Source organism: Oncorhynchus tshawytscha, linkage group LG03, assembly GCF_018296145.1.
Source record: "Oncorhynchus tshawytscha isolate Ot180627B linkage group LG03, Otsh_v2.0, whole genome shotgun sequence".
NCBI lineage: Eukaryota > Metazoa > Chordata > Actinopteri > Salmoniformes > Salmonidae > Oncorhynchus > Oncorhynchus tshawytscha.
In genome coordinates this window covers 60,411,177-60,430,161 of record NC_056431.1, presented here as the reverse complement: position 1 = coordinate 60,430,161, position 18,985 = coordinate 60,411,177, and the positions used below count along the sequence as shown (strand labels likewise).

General features: G+C 41.2%; 2 protein-coding genes across 3 annotated transcripts; both read left to right on the top strand.

Moving 5' to 3' along the window:
- Positions 1 to 192: 192 nt before the first annotated feature.
- On the top strand, positions 193 to 4,465 carry gjb8 (gap junction protein beta 8). Its single transcript, XM_024408813.2, has 2 exons — positions 193 to 969; positions 1,954 to 4,465. The coding sequence occupies exon 2, from the start codon at positions 1,981 to 1,983 to the stop codon at positions 2,797 to 2,799; it is 819 nt and encodes a 272-aa protein (XP_024264581.1). The 5' UTR covers positions 193 to 969; positions 1,954 to 1,980; the 3' UTR covers positions 2,800 to 4,465.
- A 165-nt stretch (positions 4,466 to 4,630) lies between these two features.
- LOC112240389 (gap junction alpha-3 protein) lies at positions 4,631 to 9,705 on the top strand. 2 transcript variants are annotated; one of them, XM_024408700.2, is made up of 3 exons: positions 4,631 to 5,268; positions 6,398 to 6,459; positions 7,842 to 9,705. In XM_024408700.2, exon 3 carries the CDS (start codon positions 7,859 to 7,861, stop codon positions 9,179 to 9,181), a length of 1,323 nt encoding a protein of 440 aa, XP_024264468.1. In that variant the 5' UTR covers positions 4,631 to 5,268; positions 6,398 to 6,459; positions 7,842 to 7,858; the 3' UTR covers positions 9,182 to 9,705. The 2 variants fall into 2 exon arrangements, with proteins under 2 accessions (XP_024264468.1, XP_024264462.1); XM_024408694.2 differs by having other exon boundaries at positions 4,633 to 5,268; positions 7,824 to 9,705.
- Positions 9,706 to 18,985: the final 9,280 nt, after the last annotated feature.

The window sequence follows — 18,985 nt, the reverse complement described above, 5'->3', positions numbered from 1 at the left end:
GTTAAGATTCGCAACGCTCAGTCTGAACATTAACATGAGTCCCTTGCTGTATTGGAAGCATAAGGACATTTCATATCGTAAATAATAATAAAACAAAGTTACATTGTTAACACCTTTTAATAGGGTTAGAGTTCCCACACGGACATATTTCCATGTGACAGCGCTTGTTTACGGGAGACGCTGGACTGTGCTAATAGTTATCTGCATCTCTGAACACCTGTGTGTAAATGGAAGACCGACGCCACACACGTCACTGAAACGAGCTGCAACTATGCTAAACCCGGTTAACACAGTGTACACTAAGTGTGTATTTTGCATTTGTGAAATTATTTTCATGTGATATGAAAGTAAAGGGATTTATGTTTCTAGAACCATACTGCAATTGAGAATCTAGTCACGTGTATATGGAGTATTTAGCTGTTATCTTCCAGGGCCAATTCGCCCTTTAAACAACATGTAAGGTCCTTGGACTACGGAGTAACGTTAGGCTCTTTTAGTCTAATATTGGGCTAATGATGACTGCGTGCTTTATAGCTCGTACCGTAAATGAAGACCGAATTGAAGTGTATCTCTCTGAATTGTCTATAAACAGTCAATGTGAAAAGCATATGATTGTGTTTGATTCAAATAATCAAATCAGTGTATTTCAGTGAAATCAGGTAAAACTACACGGCTGACACTAATCTAAAAGTTACACACTCCTGAACTGATGAGCCAATGGGGTTGATGAGCGCTCTTTTTCTTCGTCCCGCCCCCTAGCAGGTAGATTGTCCTCGAGTGAAGATCGTAAAAACTCAGGTACATCTCATCAGAGCGCAGACTTCACAGTCGGACCTACTTCCAAACAGCTAAATATTCCCCTCGGCTTCGTTTGGAGTTGCTCTCTCCGTCTTTGGTGTTTCTTTAAACGACGGCATTAAAGTGCACCGAAAAGTAAAATTAATGGACGTTTGCTGAAATTCCGAGGAGGTGAGTGCTGTGATTTGTGAAATCGATATTTTGAGGATCATACTCACCTGTCTTATTCGTCTTTATGTAATGAAGCCACTGGTGATTGTTTTTTTTGTTGTTGCTGATGTTTAGGATTTTATTAAAGAAATGATTGTTGCTTATTTTTTCCTCCAATATACATGTTACAATTAACAGATTAGAAACTCGACAGGGAAACCTAACGATATGATTAATTGGCAAATTGTTATGGAGAGTTTAAATTTTGAATTTGAATAAAATGCATGGAAACTCATCACTAATAATGCAGTCTTAGTAACTAGCAGCAGCCAAGTTTAGTAAGTGTCTGTATAAGCAACCACGTACGAGGTAATATATGGCCAATATACTACAGGTAATGACTTCTACACACGACTCAACGCAGAGTGGCTGGATTTACAGCCCTTTGCCGTGGTAAATTGGAGATATACCAACAAAAAAAACGAGGTTCCTTATTGCGATTATAAACGGGTTGCCAACGTAATTACAAAATGTTTTTATATGGTCTGATATACCACGGCTGTCTGCCAATCAGCATTCAGGGCTCGAACCACCCAGTTTATAATGTATAATAAACAAATGCTAATTTATTGATTTGTCTTAACTTTGTGTACTGTTTGATTATTTATTGTTTACTACACTATTTTATCCATCAATATAGCCTCACTTGATAGTCAGTGTTGTGTAAAAGTAATTACTTGAATGAAAACACTTAATATTATATAGTTTGATTAAATTGTATTGGAAAGAAACACCACCTAGTGTTCAATTGAATACTTAATGTTTTAGTTAGGTTTTTGGTTAGGTTTTTCAAATGTCTAATTGTGAGACAAAAGGAAACGACAGTGATGTAGGTCTACTGGTCTCCTCCTTAGTGTGCTGTTTGGGTTTCTGAAAATGAAACCTTTTTCAAGTTCACTAAGAACTGACATTAATTTGTACCGTTTCCATTGTTGTGTTCTCCAGGTGGTCTAAGCCAAAGCTGCTGTAGAGATGAGTTGGGGGGCTCTGTACGCCCAGTTGGGCGGGGTGAACAAACACTCCACCAGCCTGGGGAAGATCTGGCTGTCTGTCCTCTTCATCTTCCGTATCACCATCCTGGTACTGGCTGCAGAGAGCGTGTGGGGAGACGAGCAGTCTGACTTCATCTGCAACACCCAGCAGCCTGGCTGTAAGAACGTCTGCTACGACCACTTCTTCCCTGTGTCGCACATCCGTCTCTGGTGCCTGCAGCTGATCTTCGTGTCTACACCGGCCCTGCTGGTGGCCATGCACGTGACTTACAGGAAGCGTGGGGACAAGAAGCACATCATCGCGACGGCCTTGCACAGTGGTGGTGATGACAAGACCAGGCAGGTGGACCTAGAGGCCCTGAAGAGTCGTCGTCTGCCCATCACGGGGCCTCTGTGGTGGACGTACACCTGCAGCCTGTTCTTCCGCCTGATTTTTGAGGCTGGCTTTATGTACGCCCTCTACTTTGTTTACGATGGCTTTGCGATGCCTCGTCTGGTGAAGTGTGAGCAGTGGCCCTGCCCAAACAAGGTGGACTGCTTCATCTCACGACCCACGGAGAAGACCATCTTCACCATTTTCATGGTGGCTTCGTCTGCCATCTGCATGGTTCTCAACGTGACCGAGCTGGCCTACCTCATCGTCAAGGCCCTGATGAGGTGCTCCACCAGGATGTCCAAGAAGAGCCGTGCCTACGCTCACCCCGATCACATAACCACGAACAAGTCCCTACTACAGAATAAAAAGAACGAGATGCTGCTGTCCTCTCTTACAGATTCCTCCAGCACCAAGACCGTGTGAGCCCAGCATAGTGTCAATGTTCTTCCCCATTTAGACTACAGAGAACTAGGGAGTAGAAACCTATCAGTGTTTTGTTACCATGAGAAGAGAACATACGTGAGGACATACCTGTAGCAGCTGAGAGGACTGGTCTAACCCTGAGTCTGCTTTTCTAGAGCAGATTTCCAATTCCAGTCCTCCAGTACCCCCAACAGCAGATGTTTTTGTTGTAGCCCTGGATGAACATGCCTGATTCAACTCATTGAGCGATTGCTAATTAGTTGACAAGTTTAATCAGATGTGCTTGTCCAATGTGTATTGTTGGGGGTACTCGAGGACTGGTGTTGGGGAACACTGTCGTAGAGGATATTTATCTTTCTGTGCCTTCCACTATGACTGACCTATGGGGTAATGTTTTAGCTTTTTTTTTATGTATTTTTATTTTATTTATCTTGGTGCTTGTGTGTTTGAGCTACATGTCTGTTTGGGAGGTTGAACAGCAGTGAGAAATGGGTCTAGATCGCCACCTTCTGGTTTACAATGAGCTTGCAGGAATTTGTTTTATTGTGGAGCGCAACCAGAATTGGTTTATGTTACTACTTCAGCTTTGTGGGAAACTTTACCAAAGCAGAAACTCACAAGTGTGCAGTATAGCTCCAAGTTCAATTTGAGGCTCATACCGGCAAAGGAAATGTAGTGAGTACCAAAGCAATTTTAAAACAGTGCCTTCGTCTATTAGCGGTGTCAAATAGTATGATGTAGATGCTGTATATTGAGCATTTACATTTAAGTCATTTAGCAGATGCTCTTGTCCAGAGAAACATACAGTAGTGAATGCATACCTTTTCACATTTGTTCGTACCGGTCCCCCGTGGGAATTGAACCCACAAGCCTGACGTTGTAAGTGCCACGCTCTACCAACTGAGCCACACCGAGCACAATGTTTTTAGGTAGCATGGCTGATACACTTGAACATTCTGGACAGATTTCCTGGACCCAAATGAAGCCTATTCCTGTACTTAAAAAGCATGCTCAATGGGGAATATCCATTGGAAGTGCTTCTTGGTCCAGGAGTAGGCTTAAGCTGGGTACTGGAAACGGACCCTCTGAGCATTATGGAAACTGAGTCCGACATATAGCCTATTGTTGTCAAGACTGATTGTAAACGTGGCTACAGAGCCTATCATCTTTCAGCTTGTTCCTTATTTTAGGCACTGAACATATCATTGCACCTCTTTCAATGTGAGTTAGCGGGCTGATCTACAGGCAAAACTGGCCTAATGTGCTTTGTCCAAAAATGCATGTAGAAGTTGGACCATAACTTGTGTCACTGTAGTGACAATTTGACTGTTACCTGTGAAAATGTAAGGACAGTTTTAGCAATGAGATGCATCACACACATTTGTGAAAGCACTTTGTGGGCTTACTTCCTCTCACAATCTTTACAGTTGTATGGGGGCTTTTTATGTTTTTTTACATTGACTGTTAGGAGAAAATGCTAAATTCAGTAGTACAAATCGTTCGGGAACATTTTTGAAAGTCTCAACATTGTCACTTGCTTCTTTACAGCAGCTAGAGCCTAGCTATTAATGTACAGATTTCTAAACTGCATGTTTTTGATGTTTGTATTTATTAGATCTGCACTCTGACCCTGGGTCTTGACTTTTAATTAAAAAAACAAATGATACTGTCTGTTTACTTATTGCTTTCACAGTATATGTTGTAATACCAATGTTATCAACCTCCAGCCACTGGGATGCGCTTCTCTGGACAACCAAGAGAGGGCGGGAGGTTATGTGGGTTTTGCGGTGGGTGACTGGATTTGCAGTGTAACTTTTGATAGCCATATATCACAAGTAAATTGTATTCTAGTGAGGTGTAGAATCAAAAATTCCTAACTCACAATTGTATGTCAGGCCTATGTTCTCTTCAGCATTCCAAATTAACTATTTCTCACAGATGGGCTACCTTATTGTCAGAAATTGCCAACTTCCGTCACTAAAGACCAAAGGTCAGATGTAAAACTATGAAAGCAGAACTGATTTTTCCCGGATGGTAACATGCACCCCCAGACTGCCAAGCCTATTTGTAGCTTGATGGTTTTATAGGGGCGTGGCGTGCATCGGTCCAGGGTGATGACTTACTGATTTCACTCATGCATGGTCACACAATGTGACAGTCGCGATGGCTGGGAATGGGAGTGAGCTGCGCTTCGCGGAAACCCATCTTCAAGTTCAATTCGTCTCGAAAAACTAACTTTTCTTGCTCAAATTTGACGGCGAATCCATGTGTGAAGTTTGTGAATGAATAACTTGGCCTGGCTGCATTTAAAAGAGTTTGGTAAACTGGCAGAGGTGCCAGGATTTGGTGAAGAGGGGAGGGTACCAGCTTCCCTGGGAGGTCTGTAGGCTATCCGACACACTCAAAATATGGCACCAATGGCAGATGGATATTGCTTTCCATATTTAAATTGGGCATCTCCTGTCTAAGGTATGATTGAAATGAGGTGCGAGTATCTTTCCTGGCACTCGTACTGATGTGATGCTGGTTACTGGTAACTCGTATCAATGGACATTTTATTTAATGAACATTTAAATGTCGAGTATTTAATTATTAGAAATTACAGTAGTGACCTATTATAATCGGTCAAACAATACGATAACAAAGGTATATGGGAGCTAAAAAATAAAGCCAGTGGACACAAAGCCTATCTGGCACCCTCTGTATTGTCGATTTGTGAGGCAGCACACTTTGTAGGTTACTGTTGGCTACCTGAACTTGATCGAGTTAATTATTATGACTTATTTAATGGTCTTCAAAACCTTCATAAATCATCTGATATTCAACCTATTCGATTTGTATAATATGATGGGATATTTTCTGGACTGATACACGTGATTAAACAAAACAAACGTTGAGAGAACAAAGAACATACAACATTCCAACCTTATCAGATAGGCTATTCTAATACTGTAGTCCTTATAATAGCAGTAATAATGATAATACAAATAATAATATAAATAAATATTAAACAACTTTTAAAGCATTTTGAGTTTTGTATGTGTATTTTTGACTGTTTCATACGGTCATGTATTTATCCAATCTTTAGGTGCGCGTTTCTTTTCGATCAAAGTATTTCTCTTGATTAGCATTTACAATTCTGATGAGACAAGTATTCATTTGGGACATGTCACGTTTAGTATGTTTATAATGTTAACACGTTTAATGTAGATTTCATATGTATTTGCCGTGAAGGAAAAAAAAGAATCCCACATTATTTTCATCAGGATACAAACTATGCGGTGGGATGTTGATATGGAGAGAGAAATAGGTTGAAACATCTCTCAACTCTCGAGATGAACATTTCTTTGCCTATCAATTCTGTGTCAAAATGCCTTGTTTTTCCAATCTAATTCATATCTTAATTTATGACGCCAATTAATATTTATGAATCAGGGCATGGTCATTTTCACTTCAATAAGAGTTTAAAAAAATAACAGTAAACCAAAAAAATACCTATCACGTGTGTCAGTCTGCTTAAAGATAAGGGAATAAACTTTTGATGTAAATAAACGAATTAACATATTCATCCATTCATTTATCTTTTTTTTCTTTCCAGGTGTCATATTTATTCTGAACCCTAGTCGATGGATTTATTACCCTCAATACAAGAACATTTGAGTAAGTTCCAACCATTTTATGTTTCTGCTTGTGTTTTGCTTTTGGTGTGAATAGTAGATTGATAGGCCTCTACTGGCAAGTTCATGTGCACAAAGCTAACCAAGCACTATACATAGATAACAAATAAAATACTATTCCGCGCATTTGTCACATGCGCGGAATACAACAGGTGTAGTTGACCTTACAGTGAAATGCTTACTTACAAGCCCTTAACCAACAATGCAGTTTTAAGAAAATACCTAGAAAAAAAAGTCCGAGTATTTGTCTTCATTCTCCTGTATTCAACAGTGTTTTTTGTGACTAGGGCTGGCAAATGTTAAAATCATTCTCATAGATTGTTTTTGAGGATCACATATGGGGAAAGTGTAATCTGGCTATTCCGTTTTTTTCGGTTTTAACTTATGCAGTATGACAGTATACATTGTTAAATAGTTAATAGCTTAGTCAATATATGTAATTATGAATATGGTGTCTTTGCATTTATTGGCTGCAATTTCTTATATAATTGACCATTAAATTGCCATTAAAATAGCACACATTTTTTTTACAAGTGTGTTACAGATGTATTAGATTTAGCTAATGAATTATTAGCATGTAAAAGAGGCCTATAGCTGTCCCTGTTCTCAATGAAAATGTAATTCTGTACATCACAGGATATAAAGGCCTATTAGATGTTGAAGATTGTATGTTATATCGTTGGACTTGACACCTAAGGCTCTTTTGGATCTGTAACAGTGGGAGTCGTGTGTGTCAGGTCCAACACACCGCAGTCCAACCTCTGCTCACTGCTGTTTTTGACCATTATAATGTTGATCTCAGCAAATGCCTGCTGGGTAGTGGAGCGAGCAGGTGAGAGACAGAGAAAGAGAGAGGGAGTGCGTGTGTGTATGTGTGACAGTGACCGAGAGAAAGTTTTAGAGAGAGAACAGGGGAGTGAAAGAGTGTTAGCATAAATGTCAGGTTCATAGTTAATGCTAAATAGAGAAATAGGGGGCTTCACAAAATTCTGTGGCATTACAGAACATCTCTATACCGTTCACTTGCTTTGACCGATTGTTCGATTAAAATAATTGATTTAATTGACTTCTTCAAGGCCATTTTATGGAATTAATTTTAATAAGCGCTTAATGTGTTGTGCCGATGTGAAGTGTGATTAACCCTTTGTATGTTTGTGGGTGACGCGACCATTGCTTGCTCTCTCTAGGTTTGTAGTGTTTCTCTGTCCTTTATCCCCCTGCAGTTTATGCTGGATGATTCATGCTTTATGTTACATGGTATCACTTTAACAGGTAACTGACAATCTCTTTCCCCCCTCTCTGTCTTTTCATCCCGTCATCCTTCTCTCCTCCCTCTGTTCACTCCAGACTGTACTTTCTCCCTAGGGTATAAATCTTGAAGCATGGGTGACTGGAGCTTTCTGGGGCGTCTGTTGGAGAATGCACAGGAACACTCAACAGTAATCGGCAAGGTCTGGCTGACTGTCCTCTTCATCTTTAGGATCCTGGTGCTGGGAGCGGCAGCCGAGGACGTGTGGGGCGACGAGCAGTCTGACTTCACCTGCAACACACAGCAGCCTGGGTGTGAGAACGTCTGCTATGATGAGGCTTTCCCCATCTCGCACATCCGCTTCTGGGTGCTGCAGATCATCTTTGTGTCCACGCCCACCCTCATCTACCTGGGTCACGTACTGCACATCGTCCGCATGGAGGAGAAGCGGAAAGAGAAGGAGGAGGAGCTGCGAAAGGCCAACAGACTCCAGGAGGAAAAGGAACTTCTTTACAATGAAGGAGGGGATGCAGGGGGAGGGGGAGGTGGTAAAAAAGAGAAGCCACCTATCAGGGATGAGCATGGCAAGATCCGCATTAGGGGTGCCCTGCTGCGCACCTATGTGTTCAACATCATTTTCAAGACCCTTTTTGAAGTGGGGTTCATTTTAGGTCAATATTTACTTTATGGCTTCCAGCTGAGGCCGCTATACAAGTGTGCACGGTGGCCCTGCCCCAACACTGTGGACTGCTTCATATCTAGGCCCACTGAAAAGACGATTTTCATCATATTTATGCTTGTGGTGGCTTGCGTGTCTCTTTTGCTGAATTTGTTAGAGATCTATCACCTTGGGTGGAAGAAAGTTAAACAGGGAATGGCCACCCCTGATCATGTGTTGTTGCCCCGCTCTGATGGTGTGGGGCCGGAGTCCATAACTTCTGCCCCCAGAACTGCCCTTCCCAACCTCAGCTACCCACCGACGTACACGGACGTGACAGCTGGGAGTGGTGCGTTCCTGCGGCCCAAGGTAGAGGCCTCCCCGGCAGAGTTCAAGATGGACCCCCTGCAGGAGGGGCCCTCGTCCTCGTACTACATGAGCAGCAACAACAACCAAAGGCTGACCACGCAGCAGAACTGGGCCAACCTGGCCACCGAGCAGCAGACTCGGGAGATGAAGGCCACATCCCCCTCCTCCTCCCCTTCCTCCGCCCCTTCCTCCACCCCCTCCTCTGATAGTAAGCAGCAGCCTTGTAATGCTGCTCCCCCCACCACCAGCCCCAGCTCCAGCTCCAGTGGGGGCAGTTTGAGTGGGGGGAATGTTGATCAGGAGGAAGGCCACGTCACCACCACAGTGGAAATGCATGAGCCCCCCGTCATGCTCACAGACCCTCGCCGGCTCAGCAGGGCCAGCAAGAGCAGCAGCATCAGAGCCAGGCCCAACGACTTGGCAGTTTAGTCAGTCCCCCTAAATACACCTCCAACCCTCCCTCCCAACAACCCCAATGATTTTTCTATTAAAAAAAATGATTTAAAAAAATTAATAATAATAATTGGAGGCAATGTGAGGCAAGGGTCTGGAGTTGTTGCCAAATATATAAATTAACAGCAGTTAATATCAGTGCAATTGGTGAGTTGTAGCATATGCATTATGATACAAAAAAATGTGCAGTGTGATTGTGCAATGTGCGTTAAAATGGTCTCACAGGCCAAAGGCTTCAATATACTGGACATCAGGGGACTTTAGGGTTCTCATTCCACTTTAAAATGGCCAAGTAACTTTTTTGTTTGAATTCGGTTTCAATGGCCTAGTATGTGTCAATGTGCTCTTGTTAACAGTGGTTGTTGTTGTTGTGTTTATTTGATGAACATAAAAGCCTATTTATTCCAATTAGGAATGATACTGTACATTCATCAAGTCGTTGAGATCGATTGGCAAATTGCTGAGAACCAATTTCGAATAAATCTGTAATGTGGAACAAGTACAGGGTGTTTTGAGACTAGTTGTTTGTTTAGTATATTTTCTCTTTTGCTGTTACACAAGTTGAACCTTTCTTAAAGATCCAAGGCAGCTGTTTTTATCTCAATATCACATTATTTCTGGATAACAACCTGTGATTTTTTTTCGATTAAAATGGTGAAGAAAAAAAAAGAGCTTCTTAGCAAAGAGCAAATCCTCCAAGCAAGAATGTTCTTAGGACTGTCTGGGAGGGGTCTGAGTGGGGAGGGGAAAACTGAAAACTAGCTGTTATTGGCAGAGAGATTTGCAACGCTCTATCTTATTGGTCTATTAACTATATCACAAACCCCATCCCACCAAAACAGGCAGAAACTTCAGGCAGTCTTTTCAAACAGCTCAACACTAAAGGGCATTATGATTATGTTCACAACTTCACTGTATTATTCCAACCTCATAGTGTGGAAATAGAAAACACAGGAAAATCACATTTTTAATAGCACTAGGCTTTTAAAATACGTTTTTTTTTCAACAATTGTTTTGGTGTATCATAGAAAGTCCATTGCAAGACAAACTAAATCAGCAGCATGTATGCTCTCATCCTTTCTTTAGGGTTAAGTATGCTGTACAATGTCAGCAATGACACAGATATGGGGATAATAACATTTGCTTGTTCATTATAGAACTTTTACCTTCTACTTTATGACACTGCCTGAATTTCACAGTCTAAATACTTTTAGAATATTCAGGAAATAGCTTAGCTATCAGTGTTTGGAAATACATTTTTTGTATTATGTGTTTGAAGAGTAATGGTGGAATCTGTAAATGCAAAACTACAACTCACTGATTCACTAATAGGTCTACAGGTGCATTTCTTTGTCTTAGTTTTACCCAGGATCCACTTACTGAACACATAAGTTACACAAAAACTATAAGAAAATGATGGGTCAAAACTAGGAGTTGAATGTATTCTTGTAGTCCACAGCTGCTATTACTGTAAGTTCCATAGTTCCAGATCCTGCTCCTACATTTGATTCTCGAATGCAGAAATTAAGCAAATTAACGTACATTTTTTTTGCCTGAATTAGAAAGCATACTAATATATGCACAATGAAAAGTTGACATCCAATTTTCAAGAGGTTGAAAACAAAATAAACCCAAATGCTTTAAATTAAGAGGGTAAATAAACCAATTACAGGATATTTAAGTATCACACATCTTGCAAATGTGAAGAAACTAGATTAACAACACCATATAAAAAGCTGACATGTTGAGGATTTCCAAATAGTTTTTCCAGATGTTTAGTTCAATCAAAAGTAACAAAGCTTTTTGATTTGACTGGAAAGATTTGTTTATATATACAGTACCAGTCAAAAGTTTGGACACACCTACTCATTCCAGGGTTTTTCTTTATTTGTACTATTTTCTACATTATAGAATAACAGTGATGACATCAAAACTATGAAATAACACACATGGAATCATGTAGTAACCAAAAAAGTGTTATACAAATCAAAATATCTTTTATATTTGAGATTCTTCAAATTAGCCACCCTTTGCCTTGATGACAGCTTTGCACACTCTTGGCATTCTCTCAACCTGCTTCAATTTTCAGGTAACCTTGTTAAAAAGTTAATTTGTGGAATTTCTTTCCTTCTTAAAGCGTTTGAGCCAATCAGTTGTGTTGTGACAAGGTAGGGTTGGTATACAGAATATAGCCCTATTTGGTAAAAGACCAAGTCCTTATTATGGCAAGAACAGATCAAATAAGCAAAGAGAAACGACAGTCAGTCAATCTGAAAAATGTCAAGAACTTTGAATGTTTCTTCAAGTGCAGTCACAAAAACAATCTAGCGCTATAATGAAACTGGCTCTCATGAGGACCGCCACAGGAAAGGAAGACCCAGAGTTACCTCTGCTGCAAAGGATAGTGTTACCAGCCTCAGAAATGGGCAATTAACTGCACCTCATATTGCAGCCCAAATAAATGCTTCACAGAGTTCAAGTAACAGACACATCTCAACATCAACTGTTCAGAGACTTTGTGAATCAGGCCTTCATGGTCAAATTGCTGCAAAGAAACCAATACTAAAGGACACCAATAATAAGAAGAGACTTGCTTGGGCCAAGAAACATGCAATGGACATTAGACCGGAGGAAATCTGTCCTTTGGTCTGATGAGTCCAAAGTTGAGATTTTTGGTTCCAACCGCCGTGTCTTTGTGAGATGCAGAGTAAGTGAACCGATGATCTCCACATCTGTGGTTCCCCCCGTGAAGCATGGAGGAGGATGAGGTGTGATGGTGTGGGGGTACTTTGCTGGTGACACTGTCATTGATTTATTTAGAATTCAAGGCACACTTAAGCAGCATGTCTACCACAGCATTCTGAAGCGGTACGCCATGCCATCTGGTTTGCGCTTAGTGGGACTATCATTTGTTTTTCAACAGGACAATGACCCCAAACACACCTCCAGGCTGTGTAAGGTCTAATTGACCAAGACAGAGAGTGATGGAGTGCTGCATCAGATGAGCTGACATCCACAATGACCAGCTCTCAACCCAATTGAGATGGTTTGGGATGAGTTGGACCGCAGAGTGAAGGAAAAGCAGCCAACAAGTGCTTCAAGACGATTGGAAAAGCATTCCAGAGAGAATGCCAAGAGTGTACAAAGTTGTCATCTAGGCAAAGGGTGGCTACTTTGAAAAATATAAAATATATTTTGATTTGTTTAACACTTTTTTGGTTACATAATTTCATGTGTTATTTCATAGTTTTGATGTCTTCACTATTATTCAACAATGTAGAAAATAGTAAAAATAAAGAAAAACCCTTGAATGAGTAGGCGTCCAAACTTTTGACTGGTACTGTGTGTGTGTATATATATATATATATATATATATATATATATATATATATATATATACACACACACAATATCACGTTTTAATCATTGCATCTTCATGTTGAGGGTAACTCAGTCTCATACATCACGTGATACTTTATTGGTTTTTCTTAAAAGGGTTGTTCTTTTTTTTTAAACATCATTTAATTATAATGGAATCTAATTTCTTAACTGTAGTCAGTTTGTGACAACCAAAACAGTTATTTGGTACAAAACACACAAAGGCAATGATGTTGCAAGTGTCATAATACCAGGATGAAAAGTGAATTCCCATTTAATGTTTTTGTGTTTCAGTTAACATCTTGATAGAACCTCAACCATTTCTACTACACCTGTTGTAAGCAATGGCATGCACAGTCTTCCGTCTAGTTAGTATAAATGTAATATTTCACTCTGTAGATTACCTGAACCATCTTGAATAACTGAAAAACTATGCAAGTCAATGCACGACATGAACACTCACTTAAAATAGGCCTTTTCTTAAATGACTTAGGCTACCTGTGAAACATGATTGGTATGGTACAACACCTGTACCAAAATATATGTATTTCTTACATATTTCTTATACCTTCAAATGACCATATGTTAATAGTTTATAGTTAGAGAAGGATCTAAAATAAACACAATAACAAACAATGCAAAGTAAAAACCATAATTACAACTGTAGTGAGACTACCAGAGGAGACTATGTAATGTTTTGCTTATAACAGTGTTTTACTCTTATTGGAACAATCCATTTTCCCCCCAATGTATGTTACCTTTTCATTGAAACTATTTCAATGTACCAAACCACAAACAAATCAGTGTTATTGCATTTTGGTTCTTAAAGTTTACATTTTAGTAAAAAGATCAAAGATTTGCACATTAAGACAAAACATGCTGTTCTATGAATCATATATCTATCTATAGGAGAGAGAAGTAAAGACACCGGACTGCCAATGTTTAGAATCCTTAAAGGAAAATGTCTTAACCGTTAAACACAGCGGCTCTTTGCGTTAAAGACATTATTTCAAAAATGACATCAAATGTGAATATAGGATACATCTATAAGTTAACTCATGGTCTGAGATGATTGCAGAAAGTTTGGGTTTTCAAATATAGAAAAAAAGTGGGCTGTGAGTATTTTCTGTGTGCTCACTCAGTGCTTTCACTGTGTTTTCTTCTCACAACATTCATGTGGCTCTGTAGTTAACTTGTAATACAATGTCACACTAACGTTGAGAGAATGTCAGCTGGGTAGCTGGCCCTTCCTCTCTTCTACACACAGCAATGTGTGTATTGTTTTGAGTTGCCCGCAAGCCCCTCATCCAATAGGATAACATACAGTAGTTTTCTTCAAACTCTTGATGTGTGTCATGCAGAGCGTGATTTCTTTGGCCAGTCAGGGAGTAGGAACCATCTACTGTATGCTCAGAACAGCAGCCTGTTTCAATTCTGTCTTAAGAGAAGTGCCTTGTGTATGACATTAAGAACAAGTTGATGTAAATGTTAATTTACCTCAAACGTTTACAAAACTGTTATTAAATAAACTTTTTGTACCATATTTCTAGAGTGGTCAATAAAATTGAGCCAATATGTGGACCTTCTGTACTTGAGTATACATTTGCAACACACACACACACACACACACACCTCCATGAGTACACTACACGACCACAAATATGTGGATACCTGCTCGTCAAACATCTCATTCCAAAATCATGGGCATTAATATGGAGTTGGTCCCCACTTTGGTGCTATAACAGCCTCCACTGTGCGGACTTACTTCCATTCAGCCACAAGAGCATTAGTGAGGTTGGCCACTGATGTTGGGCGATTAGGCTGGCTCGCAGTCGGCGTTCCAATTCATCCCAAAGGTGTTCAGTGAAGTTCTTCCACACCGATCTTGACAAACCATTTCTGTATGGACCTCGCTTTGTGCACAGGGGCATTGTCATTCTGAAACAAGAACTTCCCAAAACTGTTGCCACAAAGTTGGAAGTACAAAATAATCTAGAATGTATGCTGTAGCCTGAACCATGAAAAACAGCCCCAGACTGTTATTCCTTATCCACCAAACTTTACGGTTGGCATTATGCATTCGGGCAGGTAGCGTTCTCCTGGCGTCTGCCAATCCCAGATTCGTCCGTCGGACTGCCAGATGGTGAAAGCGTGATTCATCACTCAAGAGAACACATTTCCAATGCTTCAGAGTCCAACGGCGGTGAGCTTTACACCACTCCAGCCAACACTTGGCATTGCGCATGGTGATCATAGGCATGTGTGCGGCTGCTCGGCCATGGAAACCCATTTCATGAAACTCCCAACTAACTGTTCTTGTGCTGACGTTGCTTCCAGAGGCAGTTTGGAACTCGGTAGCGAGTGTTGCAACCGAGGACAGGTGATTTTTACATGCTACATGCTTCAGCATTCTGCGGTCCCGTTCTGAGGCCTACCACTTCACGGTTGAGCCGATGTTGCCCCTAGACGTTTCCACTTCACAATAACAGCACTTACAGTTGACCGGGAAAGCTCTATTCTAGCAGGACAAAAAAATGACTTTTGTATATACAGTGCCTTGCGAAAGTATTCGGCCCCCTTGAACTTTGCGACCTTTTGCCACATTTCAGGCTTCAAACATAAAGATATAAAACTGTATTTTCTTGTGAAGAATTAACAACAAGTGGGACACAATCATGAAGTGGAACGACATTTATTGATATTTCAAACTTTTTTAACAAATCAAAAACTGAAAAATTGGGCGTGCAAAATTATTCAGCCCCTTTATTTTCAGTGCAGCAAACTATCTCCAGAAGTTCAGTGAGGATCTCTGAATGATCCAATATTGACCTAAATGACTAATGATGATAAATACAATCCACCTGTGTGTAATCAAGTCGCCGTATAAATGCACCTGCACTGTGATAGTCTCAGAGGTCCGTTAAAAGCGCAGAGAGCATCATGAAGAACAAGGAACACACCAGGCAGGTCCGAGATACTGTTGTGAAGAAGTTTAAAGACGGATTTGGATACAAAAAGATTTCCCAAGCTTTAAACATCCCAAGGAGCACTGTGCAAGCGATAATATTGAAATGGAAGGAGTATCAGACCACTGCAAATCTACCAAGACCTGGCCGTCCCTCTAAACTTTCAGCTCATACAAGGAGAAGACTGATCAGAGATGCAGCCAAGAGGCCCATGATCACTCTGGATGAACTGCAGAGATCTACAGCTGAGGTGGGAGACTCTGTCCATAGGACAACAATCAGTCGTATATTGCACAAATCTGGCCTTTATGGAAGAGTGGCAAGAAGAAAGCCATTTCTTAAAGATATCCATAAAAAGTGTCGTTTAAAGTTTGCCACCAGCCACCTGGGAGACACACTAAACATGTGGAAGAAGGTGCTCTGGTCAGATGAAACCAAAATTGAACTTTTTGGCAACAATGCAAAACATTATGTTTGGCGTAAAAGCAACACAGCTCATCACCCTGAACACACCATCCCCACTGTCAAACATGGTGGTGGCAGCATCATGGTTTGGGCCTGCTTTTCTTCAGCAGGGACAGGGAAGATGGTTAAAATTGATGGGAAGATGGATGGAGCCAAATACAGGACCATTCTGGAAGAAAACCTGATGGAGTCTGCAAAAGACCTGAGACTGGGACGGAGATTTGTCTTCCAACAAGACAATGATCCAAAACATAAAGCAAAATCTACAATGGAATGGTTCAAAAATAAACATATCCAGGTGTTAGAATGGCCAACTCAAAGTCCAGACCTGAATCCAATCGAGAATCTGTGGAAAGAACTGAAAACTGCTGTTCACAAATGCTCTCCATCCAACCTCACTGAGCTCGAGCTTTGAAATATCCAATAAATCTCGTTCCACATCATGATTGTGTCCCACTTGTTGTTGATTCTTCACAAAAAATACAGTTTTATATCTTTATGTTTGAAGCCTGAAATGTGGCAAAAGGTTGCAAAGTTCAAGGGGACCAAATACTTTCGCAAGGCACTGTATAGTGTATATCATATCTTGGGGATGCTGGGGTGGATTTTGTACAAGAGCTCACGTTCATTGACCTACACAACCCTTAAACTTATCGCTCCCTCTCTTCACATTCCAAGAGGGGATGTGAGAATGTAATAGTGAGCTGGAAGGGAGGAGTGACACATCCCTCCCCACAGTGCTGACTACCCTGCGTACACACATCCACGCGTATAACTAAAGTTAGACCAGCGTGTCAGTCTCACAAGTTGGAGACAAACATTTATCACAAACCCATTTAGCACTGTCATACAGACCCAGCAACAATTTACAACACCCTGCTGTACAAGATGCCAGTGAGCCAACTTCCAAACATTAAACATCCAGGAAAGTTAATATGAGTTTGGCATAGCGGTGGCATATAACAAGCAGGATAAAATCTGAGTCAATCAACAGTATTATAGTAAACTGCAACCTAAGAAATTGAGACACTTTCTCAGGGTCTACGTCAAGGTAGTCAGCTAGCTTATGAATAAGAATAGAAACATCCATGTGGGAACCCCATAAGTGTCAAAAATATCTACATTGGGCACTCACAGGAGTCAGTGTGTGATTTGTAATCTTCCTAAAAGAACAATGACCAGGCTGAGGGGTCTAGTGTACTAGAAGGGCTTAGAGTAGCACCTGGATCAGGAGCACCGGACGCATGAGAATGAGGAAGGAATGACCCTTCATTCACTCTGTTCCTGGAACTCAGGGGTACAAATTACATGGACACCTGTTTTGTACTTGTGGACATGTTTGAGAGTTGAGAAGAACAGTGGCTAGAAGCAGATGGGAAATTTAGGGAGAGTGATGGGGAATATTGAGTGCATAGATCAGGGCCGACCAGACAGGCAGAGAGACAGGAGATAGGTGCAGGGTTACAGGGCCCAGTGGCAAGGACTGTTGGTAGATTGCTGGTGGGTTGGCAGGGGGATGCAGTGTGAAGGCTGCTCTGCATACAGCCAGGCAGGGCCGGATTACTGGACAGGGATGCAGGGCCCCCCTGGAGGTCGGGGGCCCCCCAGATAGCAGATGAACATGTCATAAGCAGCGGCAAAATGTGTAGAATTCCAGGAAATTAGCTTTAAAACAGCAACATTTTCTTTCATCCTCATGGCAAAATGTGAGGAATATCATGAGATGAGCTGTATTTTAAGGGGGACCTGGAGGTATTTGCCCCGGGGTCCCAACTGCAGTTGTCCAGCCCTGCAGCCAGGGCCAAGGGCCTAAAACAGACAGCAGTTATTTATAGCCTTTAATCACCTAACAAATTCACACTGGCCCCAGAGTCCAAATACCTCAGTAAGCCAGTCAGTCAGTACACCCGTTGTTTATTTCACTAGTGCCCTGAATGTTTTTATTGGACCTAGTATAGCCTTCACACAGACATCATCTTCTAATACAAGGCCTCACAATTCAGTGACAGGGGGTGTGTGGGTATGCATGTGTGAGAATGAGTGATATACAGTGATGTTAATTAAACCTACAGAAAAGACATTGAAACATTTGGAAGTGTGGCGGCTGTGGCCGAATAGTACATTCCATTTTTTATTCTGTCAAATCAGCAAGCTAATTGAAATTTGATTAAAGAATCGTATCCACATTGAAATAGAGTGAATTGAAAATGGAATTGACCCTATCCCTGGTATTGAGTACTTCATGTCCTGTGATTTTCCTACAGTGTGGCCAAACAGTGCATCCAATAGGGAGCCTGTGTTTTGACTGTCCATGAGAAGGAGGAGCTTGTCATGAGAAAGTGAGGTATGGGTCACGTTCCCCTGCTCAGACGTTGCATGCATCAACCAATGGTTGCGTGCCACGTCATTGACTGTGACATCGACTGACAGATTGCTATAACATATGATGTGGTTAGTTTATATGTTAAATACTTATCTAGGCATTGTAAGATCTGCCAGGTTTCAGCAACGCCTGGGCAGAGGAACACGCCCAAAGCTGACAGCACATCCCAGCAACAGGAATGTGGGGACACTGGGTTGAAAAGAGGGAGGCTAGTCTCAACAGAGACACCTATAGGCAAAGCCAGGGCACAGTTTTTCAAAAATGATCTATCTGGATTTTGTCTATCGGATAGGATTAAATGCATATAAATATAATGAATAGAACGGACAAATCAGTGAATGGGGACTTCCGTTCTCTTCATTCGATTACGATGGATTTAATCCTATCCAATAAGCGAAATCCGGATAGATAACTTTAGAAAAACTCCCTGTTAGAGCGAGAGCTGTGTGTGTGTTTGTCAGAGGGTTACACCCACTGCTTCCAGAAGTCCCCCAAATAAAGATAGGTCATTCTAAATGTAACTTAATCCACCCCCAACAACCCTTTGTTGAGAGCCAGCCTTTAATGCCAGCTTCTCAAGGTTACAGG

Excerpts from the sequence above, each read along its gene's own strand:
- gjb8 (XM_024408813.2), top strand. The coding sequence starts at position 1,981 with ATGAGTTGGGGGGCTCTGTACGCCCAGTTGGGCGGGGTGAACAAACAC.
- LOC112240389 (XM_024408700.2), top strand. The coding sequence starts at position 7,859 with ATGGGTGACTGGAGCTTTCTGGGGCGTCTGTTGGAGAATGCACAGGAA.